The sequence below is a fragment of the Protopterus annectens genome, chromosome 1.part2, assembly GCF_019279795.1.
Source record: "Protopterus annectens isolate FY-2018-M chromosome 1.part2, PAN1.0, whole genome shotgun sequence".
Lineage (NCBI taxonomy): Eukaryota > Metazoa > Chordata > Ceratodontiformes > Protopteridae > Protopterus > Protopterus annectens.
Window position 1 is genome coordinate 550,356,689 of NC_056727.1, and position 12,974 is coordinate 550,369,662.

The following is a 12,974-nucleotide window of genomic DNA, read 5'->3' on the forward strand; positions in this document are numbered from 1 at the left end:
TTTAAAATCCATTATCTTAATTTTTGATCATCTTTCTTACCTTATCTATTTATTAATCCGACAGTGTAGCTTATACCTTTGCTATGGAAATAATTTTTGGGTGTTTTGGTTTATATGGCCTCACACTCCCATATTTGAACCATTAGCTGTAGGCTGCCTTTTGCTTTGTCTACTTGTTTAACCTGTTATTTGTTTAGCTAGTTAGATTAGTTGTTAACTTCCTTTCTTTTGTTTTAGCAAGTTGACTACAGTTAACTTTAGCAGTGTTTTATTTGTTTCGAGGATTAGTTTGCTATTAGTGCTTGAGACATTATGGACAAGGCCTCAGAGTTTAAAAAAAAAATGCCAAAATTCCGCTCCAAGGCACATATGACTTTTGCATCATGTGCATTCATTTAAATAATTTAGATGCATCTTGCAAGTTTTGCAAGAATTTTAGAAATTGTTCCTGCCATAAGCATTGATACAACTGATATCAGAAGGTCTTTTTGTCGTGCGAGGGGAAGGGAAGAGGAAAAAGGGAAGGAAAAGAGAAGACTGGGGGATGCATACTATGTATAGAGTCAAATAAGGGCCCATTTCCCCCCAAGAAAATCAAACCTGACTCTTCTCCTGCTAAGATAGCTCTCTTCCATGAAGGCAAACAGCCATTATATGTCTTCATTATTCCTGAGCCTGTGCCAAGGAGAAGACTTTGGATCTTCTACTATTCTACTCGGAATGGGAGCTTTCTAGATATGTAGAGGTGAAGCCTTCCTCCTGTGTGTCTGTAAGATCTAGTAATTTAATGTGGAGCTCATAATTGCATCCAGACTGAAACTATGTGATGAAGGTCTTGCTGAAGACCCAAATTGAGCTAGATGTCCTCTTTTCCCCTTCTGGTCCTAGTAGCTGGGGAAGGACCCTTCCCCTGTACTTCATATGCTCTTCTCTGGGCTGTGTTTTGGCACTGGGAGCTTTGGAGCTAAATGTTTTCTCTGTGCCTTCCATGTTGGCACCAATGTCCATCCACCACATCAGTGCTGACTCCTGCCTTGACCCAGGTAGACTTGACACCAACCTTTTTGGTGTTAAGGTGCACTAGGCATGAACTCCTCGACGTTGATGGATATGCACTAACAACGGTTCTGGCCCCTTCCATGCCATTTGTGATGTTAGCATCATCAGCACTTGATCCTTTGATGCTAGAGCCATCCTCGGCAACATTGAGCTTGGCCTATATGTCAAGGTTCAAAGCCATCATCATGGCGTTCTCGTCTTCGGTATCAGCATTGGTGGGGATCCCTGTAGCCTCAAGGCTGACAGTCTGAATTGTAGCAGATGAGGTTTTGGACTTGATTTTAAGTCAACCAATCAAGCTGGTGGACTCAGGTGTGGCATTCTCTACTTTGACTCCACTTTGTGACATCTCTCAATTAGGAGTCTTGGGTCTGTCATAATTGTCCCAGCAGGACATAACACTGAATTCCGACACAGATTCAGACTGTCTGAGGAGAGTCCTCTTCTGAGCATTCAGACAAGACCACTCCAAGTCTCCTGAGAAAGAGAAGGTACTTAGAATCATAAACAGTCTCCCACCCCAAACATAGATTTTGTGTAAGGTGAGGCTTCTATACAGTCCTCTCCAGAAGATGTCATATTTTGGGAAATCCTTGAGTTGATAAGATAGATGAGCTCTTGTTTGTCTGGGCCCACCTACGCTGAAAAAGAAATCCTGCAGGAATATATTCAATCCACCCCTCCTACTACTTGAGTGGTCACTTCTTGTAATCTCATGATCAAGCTAGTTATGGTCAGGGTTTGGTGAGAGCCTGACATGATTGAGCCTATCCCTAGGAAGCCAAATTTATCAATGATGTCAAGCATTATGTCACTGTTCATGAAAGTGATACATGATGCAGCAGTGAGGACAGCTGGGGCAGGCAATACTTGTAGAGGGATATCTGGCTTAGACTGTGCTGATTTGTAGAAAATGTCAGGATAAAATTCACTAATTCCCTGACTGATGGATCCTCTACTTTTGGATCAAATGTGAAAGACACATTACTGAGCAGGAGAGGTAATACTCACAATTTTTGGGATAGCGTTCTCCAGTATTCAGTAGACCTTTTATTATTTATTTATTTATTAACATTTATTTACCGAGAAAATCTGACTGGGACAGAGCCCATTGTCAGTGGACGCCTGGGGAGAAATGATCCAGATGCATGTCTTTGGACTGTGGGAGGAAACCGGAGCACCCAGGGTAAACCCACCTGAATACAGGGAATATATGCAGACTCCACACAGAAGGCACTCCAGTCAAGAATCAGATGGAGAACCTCTTACTGTGAGGTGACAACTGTAACTGTTGCACTACTGTGCTTTCCTTTGCTAGGAACCAGAGTGCTAGGATCTTACAGTTTCATAAAAAACAAAAAGCACCCTCTGAGCAACATTCAAACAGAAATTCATTGGTTGTGGGTTTTTCCAAATGGATGCCCCCACTAAAGGCAGAAATGGACCACAAAACTAGAGATTCCATAGCCCTCCCTTTGGGAGCCAGCCATAGCTTCCCAATGACTTCCCATACTGTCCAACTTTGGAGGCAGTCAGGGGTCAGATATCCCTCCCACTAACAGTGTGACTGACCATCATGATTGCCAGGTTGGTCAGGGAAACAATTTCTAGATGTTATACAAACCTGTTTACGACTACTGCCTAGCCAACTTCCTTTCCATTTCCAGACATCCCATCCTATCAGAAGGAGGCAGCCAAAATGACAATCACCAGCCTCTTTGTAAATAGAGCTATTCATGAATTTCCACTAGACCATTAAGGGTCTCGTGTTTATTCTGGATTTAATTTAGTTCCAAAAAAAAAAAAAAAGAATTTCAGGCTCTTATGTGATCGAAACAGTATAAACAAAAATGTAAAGAAAAACAAGTTGCAGATAGTTATGGCACAGTCATTCCTCTCATGCCTTCAGGAGGAAGATTGGATGCGATATTGGGGTCCCCAGGACACTTATCTGCAAATAAAGAAGGCCAAGGCATCTAGAGAGCTTCTACACTTCATTGCTGGAGCAAGACATTACCATTTCTGAGCTCTTACATTTGGTCTTACCACAGTAGCCAGAGTGTACACCAAATGTATGTCACCAGTGGCAACTCATCTGAAGCTGCACAGAATCTGACTGTTCCCATATCTGGACAACTTGCTGTTAGTCACCACAACAAGAGAGACTCTAACTTGCATAATACATTACTTACTCCATCTTTTTCTGTGCTTGGAAATGTTTGTAGACATTGTAATGTCCCTTCCAGAGCCTTTGCAAGCACAAGTATTTACAGGCTTCCACATTTCGGAAGTTAGCTTGCCTTCCTCCATATAGAATATGGTCCCTTTAGATGTTGGCAGCGCTCCTGTTGCAGCATCCCACTCCATCAGCAGCTTTAGTCTTGAATTCTTTGTTTCTCGTGGCAGCATCTATTCAGCTAGTACCTTTCATGAGTTTTCATATGAGAGTCTTACAGTTGACTGTGTTGTTACAATGTTCTCAGTCAACAGATCCCATGGATCCAGTTGTAGAAGGTATGCCAAAGGCATCTCTATTTGTGGTTCAATTTTCACAACTTGGAGAAAGGATGTCCCTTTTCTCCTCTTCAACCTTCAGGGGATTCACCACAGATGCATCTGCCCTAGGATGGGTATATTACTTAGGAGAAATGATTCAAGGAACATGGACTCAACAAGAAAGCTGCATGCATATAAACATTCTGGAGATGGGAAGGTCCTCCTTGCACTACAAGCTTTTCAGGACCAACTCCCCCAAGGTGCAGTTATTCTTAATTCTGGCAATGTCAAGTAGTGTGGATGAATCAATAAACCAGGGGGAACTAGACCCAATTCCCTGTGCCTGGAGGTGCTGTACAATACTATACTGTGCCAAGCCCAGTGTGTCCTTTTGTGGTAGGGGTGGGGAGAAAAATATAGTTTCCCCTGGGTATCCCTAACCTGTCTAACTGTATCCTGTACCCTGTACTGTCTGTATTTCAGACATCTTATAAGGTGCCACTGCCAAGCATATGAATGATAAAGGTGATGGCCAGGAATTTAGGTTCATGGTCCTTGAAGTTATTTATGAAAATATAAGGAAGGGGGGACCTGGTTAATAAAACAGAACAAGTAGAACTATACTGGATTTTCAAGTTAAGAGCACATTAAGGCTTGAGTCTAAATGACTACATCTGTATTAAACCAGTTCTTAAAGCACATAGGCTTAGGAAGCAAGTTTTTTTTACTTAAATGTACGTTTGTTGTTTTCTTATATGCATTTTAGAAGGGATTTAATGTTTTGTAGTAATGAAACTTTCACAAGATTTTTTTTTATTTTATTTGTTTTGTGTGTTATAAAATATGTAAAATGTGTAATGTCTGTTGGTTAAGATGATATGTTGCTGTATTCTGTACAGTTTTCTCGGGGGGTGGGGGTGGGTAGGTTTGTAAATCTGTTAGTTAATTAGTTGCTTAGAGACTGGAAATGCTTGTATTTTTATTGGTTGCTATTGTGATACTGTTCTGAATGAGCTAGTGTATATTACCTGGTTGTTTTATTTGTGAATGTGATCTGAGGAAGCATTTTTATTGGGAAAATGCTCATCCCAATAAATGGTGTTCTGATTTTACACGAATCAGCGTATCTATTTACTTAGGTGCTGCCGTAACTTAACCGTGTTTCTGCTTCGGTATGTTACTACGTGTATAGTTCAATAGATGAACAAACTGCAAGTGGTCAAAACTTTCTCAGATGATATAATAATGTCATTTGGTCTTGATAAATCTGCAAAAGCAACCTTTTAAAGCAAGAAAGCTGTAGCCCCAGGAAAATATCAGTTTGGGACAGGAATGTGATATAAAAGAACTTGAGCAAGGAGTATATAAATATTTTGGAATTGGTGAAGGATCAACAAAACATGAACAAATAAAACTTAGGAGTATTTTAGAAGACTAAAATTAATACTGAAAACAGCTCTGACATCTAGAAACAAAGCTACTGCAATAGCCAGATATGGTGGGGCTAGAGGAATCCTGTGATAATGATGTGGTGGTACTGATGGAACAGAATCTATATTGCGTCTACTGCTGAGGTGTCCTGCTCCTGGAAAAATGTTGTGGACACCCACACCATGGGGTGGCAGAGTGTGATATCTGTGCTTTCACAGGTGCAGATTGTGCTCCTTGTGAGGGCATCCTTATTCAGCCACCTGTTGCACACACACACACTATCTATGGAAGAAACTTTTAGACATGGCAGTGATGGTAGCAGTTGCTGTCCTGTGTGTGGAAGTAGTCATGGTGGCTAAGCATGCTACCATAAGCCATGTGAGACCTTTTGTTGTGTCATCCCTGGATTCCATTGCTTTCTGGAGGCATTAATAGTACTGGGTGACATCCTCACAGAAGCTGCTTAGTACACCAGTTATCTCCATGTTGACGTATGTAACTGCAGACTGTGCCCAGATTATAGCCTTGCACATCTGTTGATCCCAAGTGCCGTCTGCTTATAAGGGGCCAGCTGTGAATTAGATAGTGCCAAGAGTCCTTGCTAGGCCATTGCATGGTGGATATACCCACGTCAGATGTGCTCATCTGATGCTGTATCCACAGGCGAAGAATGGTGGCGCTTTCATGCATGGAGGATACCCCTTTAACAAGGATGATGTGCACCCTTGGCCCCTAGGTCAGGTGTAGGTAAGGATGCACTTTCACCCTGGTCAATGGGAAAAGGACCACCCAGGAGGGAGATAGGTAATGCCTATGTAACCTGGGAGTGTGATTCATGTTGGCTTCATTGTCCAACCCTACATAGGTGCTAACCTTATTGTGCTGCCTTGCCACAGCAATGGCCTGGCTTGTGAATTCACAATCCAAGATATAATCAAGTTAACAATCCTTCTAGTTCTGAAATATATGAGACCCTGTGATGAGCATGCAAATGGTGGATGGAAACACGCATGTATAAAACATATGCATATCTGTGCTGGTATTCTTATGTATATGAACACATGATGTACATAAGGGGAATATATGTGGTAGTATTTCTCTTCTCTCTACAGTGTGTATATTGTTGCTGTGCAGTAAGTTTGGTATGGATACTAACCTTGTTCTTCTCCCATTGAAGAATGAGTGGGGTGGTTGGCTACTCCCAGACCCTGTGTCCACTCCTTCAGCTGTAGTACCTCTGCCCTCATCCTCTCCATGCCGGAATGCTAAGAATGCCTCATCATCATGGCCCCCTCCCATTGTCAGCCTGTCAACTACTATACTGCATGCCTTGTTTGAGGCCTGCCATATCCTGTCATTGACATATTTATGATGTAGCTTTGTTGTGTGATTCTTCCCACCTCCAGCATTAGTGCCATGAACCACTGTCTCGCACAAACAGTCCCATACAGTCTGATTAGCACCCCCTCATCCCAACAGGTGTTATTTATGGATCCTGAATACCTGTAGCAGGATATTCTCAGCTTGTCTGGCATTGTCTAACCTCTACTTTCTTTTCTTTCTGGAGAACATGAGTACACCTACGAAAAGAGGAGACCATAGGCTAGTGGTGTCTAAGAACAGTCATCATCACCATCATCATCTTCTTTTGGCTGTTCCCGTTAGGGGTCGCCACAATGGATCATCTGTTTCCATTTCTTCCTGTCCTCTGCATCATGCTCTTTCACAACAACCGCCTGCATGTCCTCTCTCACCACATCCATAAACCTTATCTTAGGCCTTCCTCTTTTCCTCTTACCTGGCAGCTCCATCCTTAGCATCCTTTTCCCAATATACCCAGCATCCCTCCACAGCACATGTCCAAACCAACGCAATCTCGCCTCTCTTGCTTTGTCCAACCTGAGCTGACTCTCTAATATACTGATTCCTAATCCTGTCCATTCTAGTCACACCCAGTGCAAATCTTAACATCTTTAACTCTGCCACGTCCAGCTCTGACTCCTGCCTTTTCATCAATGCCACCGTCTCCAACCCATATAACATAGCTGGTCTCACTACCCTCTTGTAGACCTTACCTTTCACTCTTACTGGTACCCATCTGTCACAAATCACTCCTGACACTCTTCTCCACCCATTCCACCCTGCCTGTACTCTCTTCTTCACCTCTCTTCCACACTCACCATTACTCTGAACTGTTGATCCCAAGTACTTAAACTCATCTACCTTTACCAACTCTACTCCCTGCATCCTCACCATTCCTCTACCCTCCCTCACATTTAAGAACAGTAGGCTACCAATATCAAAACAATCATTTAGCTTGACTATAGACAACAGCACAGGGTTGTATGGTGATAAGAAGAAAGTCGAGGCCACAGATATGCAATGGACATTGGGGTACTGCATTGCTTATCAACAGCAGTGGTATGGGCAGACTTTTGCATATATGCAGCTGGGGTAGGTAGAATACAGAGGTCTGCAGTGTTGTGTGGGTGAAGATTGGAATTTACAAACAGCATAACTAGGGGCTCACTGGGTAGTCATAGGTGGCAGTGGATACTCTGCTCTGCTTGTATGGGTTGTAAATGCAACATCCATTAGAGGTGTCCTCTGGCCATACTCCCACATCATGTATGTGTAGGTCAGACAAGAGAGAGGGTGAGGGGAGAAATAAGGAGTTCTGCTGTCTTGAGTTGCTTTCCAACAGATACAGTTTTACACACACACACACACACACACACACACACACACACACACACACACACACACACACACTCATTTATATACATAAAAACTACAAGAAAAACCTAGCTAAGGTAGTTTTCACTGTGTGATACCTTAAACCTCCTGTAATAGAGGCCCGTGGGATATATGCAAATGACTCCTTAAGGACATCAAGTGAAACAAAAATGTTTGTGTTTTATAGTTATTTATGACCCCTCTGATTTTCTTACAGTTGCAATCAGCTCCCCCCATGACATAATCACAGCTGAAGTATCAAAACAGAACAGCACATATTTATTCTAACCAAGCACTTCATTTTTTATTTTTTGTACTTTTTAACCAGGTTCGAGCACTGATCCACATGGACCGTTTTCAGCCTCAGTCAAGGAGCAGTAACTGATTTAGTGGGTAACCATTTGAAATGTTGGGACCCACATGAGTTAGTCCTGAAATACGGAGACTGTATATCTGAAAAAATTAACTTGGGTATACCAAACCTGAGATGGCCATTTCTTAGAAGATTTCCCTTTTTTTCTGAGGTGTGGCATTCTCAGAGTTGGTGTATATTTGCCCAGAACAGCAGAGGAAACAAATTTAAAGGAGAAGAGAGTGATGTTCAGTCCTCTCCTGCATTTTCAGTCTTTTTTTTTTTTTTGGTATGTCGGCACTCAGTGTTATGAATGCTAGTATTTCAATACAGAGTCACTCATACAGTAGGCAAATGAAGGGTATGGGACCAAAACTTTAACTACAGAATGAAGCTCGATAATATCTCATAGCACAAATCCTCTGACACCATCCAGACATGGCACCAGCTATAGAAGTACCCAGGCTAGTATATTTCTGTTCTGATCACAACAGGAAACCTGTTCTGCCTTTAAAAACATAATATTAAGTATATACTGCAGGTAGAATGCTTTACATGAAAAGCATCTGTTCTATGAATCAGCTTGTTGTTTACCATATATTCTAATATGTCTCATGACATAATTTTTTGTACAGAAATTATGCATAGAAAAATGGGCAGATAAGGGAAAACAACAAAAATATAAAACTATAACTTCTTTATCAATAACATACCCGGTGTCTGGGTATGAATTTGAGTCCAAGTCGGAGCATGAAGTTCTTAGTGCCTTCCTCTGGCCTCACCTGCTAGATCAACCGTAGATCCTCAATCCATCCCCAACGTTGATCTCCCATTTGCAGGGTCTGACTCACCCCAATCTATCAACCCTGAAACTGACAGCTTGGTTTCTCCATTTCCAATGATTGCCAGGCAGGAAGACCTCTCGTCCCCTGTACGCAGTATTCTTATTGCATCTCATAAATTGTTCATCAGACAAATCTATCTCAATAAATGGAAAAGTTTTCTGTATGGGCAGCGAATAAACAATTAGACCCCTTGTCAGCCCCATTTTCGGTGGTTTTGGATTACTTATCACATCTTTTCCACTCTGGGGTGTCTGCCTCTACTGTTTGTGTGCATTTAGCTGCCATTTCAAATTTCCACATTGGTTATCAGGATTCTTCGCTTATGTCACATAGACTCTGTAAAACTTTCTTGAAGGGGCTTAACCACTTAAAACCTCCCTTTAGAGAACCGGTACAACCTTGGGATCTGGCATTGGTTCTGCAAGCTCTAACAGCTCCCCCCTTTGAGCCTGCATCTTCTTGTGATGTAAAATATCTCTCTTGGAAACTTTGTTTCTGATTGCAATCACATCGGCCAGAGGCTTGTCACAACTTCAAGCCTTATGCATCAAACCTCCCTATCCTATCTTCCATAAGGATAGAGTATCACTGAGAACTAATTCTTCCTTTTTACCAAAAGTGGTGTCAGAGCGGTCTAGCAACCAATCTATTGACCTTCCAGTATTCTTTCCAAACCACTCTAACAAGGGAGAGCATTGCCTGCACTCCTTGGATGTTCATAGGCAAATACGATTCTATCTGGACAGAACAAAATCTTACCCGTAAATCAGACCAACTATTCCTGACTTTTTCTGGACCAAGACGAGGTCATCCTGTCTCAAAAGTTACATTGGCTTCATGGTTGAGAAATTGCATTACCTTTATCTACAACAAAAACAATGTCACCTTGCCTCACAGAGTGAAAGCACATTCTACAAGGTCTATGGCAGTTTCAGCAGCTTTCCATGCTAAGGCTTCCCTCAATGATATTTGCTCAGCTGTGACTCAGGCCAAACCTCATACCTTTATTCTTCATTACAAATTTGATTTGCCCTCCAGAGGTAGAGCTTCTTTTGGCTCCATGGTGCTCAGGAATGTCCTTCTATGAGGGCCACCAAGGGATACAGGTAGCTGGGGATTCTGTCCCATTAGTAAGGAATGAACGAAGATTAACAACATCAGATAAAGAAGTTATGTCTTACCATAACGTTCCATCTGGGTTGTTGATCTTCGTTCATTCATTACTCCCCACCCTCCGTTCCCCTCCTGAGGTTCCTGGTTGGTCTCATGTACTCCTTTATTGTAGGTCTGTTATGACCAGAGGTAGCCTCTACTTTTGTTTATCAACTTGCAAACTCAATCTGAGGTAACAGGGAGCAGAGCATTCTGGGTAGGACCTTGGCTCAAGAGTTTTTGGCTGACGCGAGCTTGATATTTGGCTGGCTCGGTTCCAAGGACGGAACCGATAATTCATCAGTAATGAATGAACGAAGATCAACAACACAGATGGAAGGTTATGGTAAGACATAACTTCTTTTTTTAAGTGAAATCAACTTGTGCAATTATTAAACAAGTCAAGCAGCACAGATTTTAAATGCAATTAATGAATACTCAAGACAGAATTACAGGCATAATTGCTACAAAGATGCTGTGTAAAATTAAAAAAAAAAAAAACAGCAAGTGGGTCTGAGTAGCTACCAGGGAATTTTCTGCAGTCCAAAGATTTGGGGGAATACTACTACTGCAGGTCGACTGATCAAAGTGGTTTTAGCATTGCATTCTTTTACTTCTTTTTTTTGGAGGAGGTGAGGTGGAATATGTAGAGACTTCACAGAAACTGGAGTTGGTCCATTGATGAGATAGGGCAATTCTGTAATATACTTTCATGTTATTAGCTAGAATAGTGCACTGGTTTAAGTTCTTGAAGTGCAAACATAAATATCTATCTTTGAATAATGTGGCTTTCACCTGAATATGCATGATCTTCAGTAAGGTGTCACCAGTAAATGAGCTTTCACTTGTCTTTTCTTACTAAACATCCATTTTTTCAGTCCACTCTTCATTGGGTAAGAAAATCTTCAAACAAAGGTTTAGCAGCTGTGGTACTATCTCATACTGTCCAAATGGTTAACATAAGGTGTAGCCACAGTGTTTTCGGGACAGTGGCAAAGAATCCCATGTTAGAGTCACTATATGTCATTGTATATGTGGACAGTCATTTCATAGCTCTGATGTAAGAAAGAAGGCGGGGCATCATAGACGATATGTGAAAGTTACCTGTTTGATACTGAGGAGTGGATTGTTGAACCATATGCAGAAATCCAGGTATTGATCACTGATGAAGTCAAGTCAGATGCCAGAATGAAAGAACCCATCTTTTTGGCAGATTGTACTCATTTTATTATGAAATACTTCAGAAAATAGATATTAAAGTGGGTTTTAATGTAGTTATCCAGGTACGCATGCATTGGTTTTGACAATATATTTCTGTTTGCAAGCTGTTTATCCAAGTTATGCTACCCAATACAAAACTCTCCAAGAGAGAGGGTATCATTATTCAGTAAATAGATTAGAATGAAAACAAAGCAAAAAAAATATATAAATCTTTTGTGTTGTAAAATAGACCTTCCAGTGATGGGGTATATGTAGCTCTATACTATTCAGGTAGCTTACAGAAGGAGAGTGTCCTTGTCATTAAGAAATACTTCATGACTAAAAAAAAAAAAAAAAAAAACATGGTCTGCATGTACTTAGCAGGGAGTGACTGTTTAGGCAACTGCTTGTATTTTTGTATCTTCGCTTCATATGTTTCAATAGCAGCAGAGGTGCTAGGATTATAAAGAAAAAAACTTATGCTTATGCTGTGGGCTAGAAACACTAATGTGTACAAATTTTAGCTGATGTTTCTTCAGTCATGCAAAGGCATTGTGAAAAGAAATTTTGGAAACAAATTCCTCTTCATATCAGTGTCTTAGGATTATAGAAACAGCAGGTTAGAAATGTGACGTATTGCTAGTACAGTTTCATGAATTCAGATCAAGTGCTGTAAATCATGGCACACTGGAGATGAGGCTTTTTTTTTTAAGTAGGATATGAAGATACATGATATAAGAAAAATAAACCTAGACCTCAGAAAGAAAGAACTGCTCATTTAATTTTTCTAATGGCTAAATAAAAGGAGCTGCATCTGATTTATGGTAAAAAAATGTGGGCATCTCAACATACTTCTGAAGATGGCCTTCTAATGTTTTTCTTCTCACTGCTTTTAATGGTAGTATATCATAAGCATGTTGATGTATGTTATTCTGCTAACTACTGACTATTTACTTTTGTATTATTAGAATCAGCTTTTACCGCAGATAACATCCACTAATGCTATATCTCCAGTTCCTGATGGGAAAAAGCAAGCCCGCCTGGAAAGATTTGATCATCTACCAAACATCTAAGAAATGTCACTGCTGCTTTTCTTTCTGCCCATAAACATATTATCTCTGCATGTTGCTTGGACTGGGTCTTCAGGGCATTCACCAACAATATCCGGAGTCCCAAAATAACTTGTTTCATACAACATTATGTGATACAGTATTGAATATACTACACTTTCCTTATAGTTTACAGAGATGTTCTTACATAAAAGATGTTTCTATGTATGACTGACTTAAATTCTGTAATGCATTACATTTGCATTTTTAAAGCAGCAACATTATGTAAACCACAGTGTTTGTTTACATTGTCAGTACATCCATATATAAATATTATTCATTTACATTATGCTTAATAAATAGTTATTTGTAACATTTTTTGCTATGGTTTCCAGTCATTACATTGTTGCTGCAGGAATGTCACCTTACAGTATTTATGCAGTAATTCTGTATTGAACGTTGCTCCTGCAGGGACTTCAACTTTTTCGTTTATTAAATTCAGCCAATTCAGTAACAAACTTTGACCTCCACTGAAGAGCTTATTGCCCAGTAATCCAATATGTTTTTTGTTTCTAATTTATAATTTGTCCTCCTTTGCTCTCTTTGTTGTGTGGTTGTACCTTCAGATTCCTGATACCTTTACATCACCATAAA

The 12,974-nt window shown here is 40.6% G+C and overlaps 1 protein-coding gene across 1 annotated transcript in view; it reads left to right on the forward strand.

Moving 5' to 3' along the window:
- The window catches only part of CDKL4 (cyclin dependent kinase like 4), a 1,070,656-nt gene extending 1,057,961 nt beyond the window's left edge, over nucleotides 1–12,695 (forward strand). Inside the window, exon 10 of the mRNA XM_044057625.1 lies at nucleotides 12,240–12,695. Within this exon, the coding sequence (XP_043913560.1) occupies nucleotides 12,240–12,344 (105 nt within the window). The 3' untranslated portion in view covers nucleotides 12,345–12,695. The remainder of the gene's footprint in view (nucleotides 1–12,239) is intronic.
- The last annotated feature ends 279 nt before the right edge of the window (nucleotides 12,696–12,974 follow it).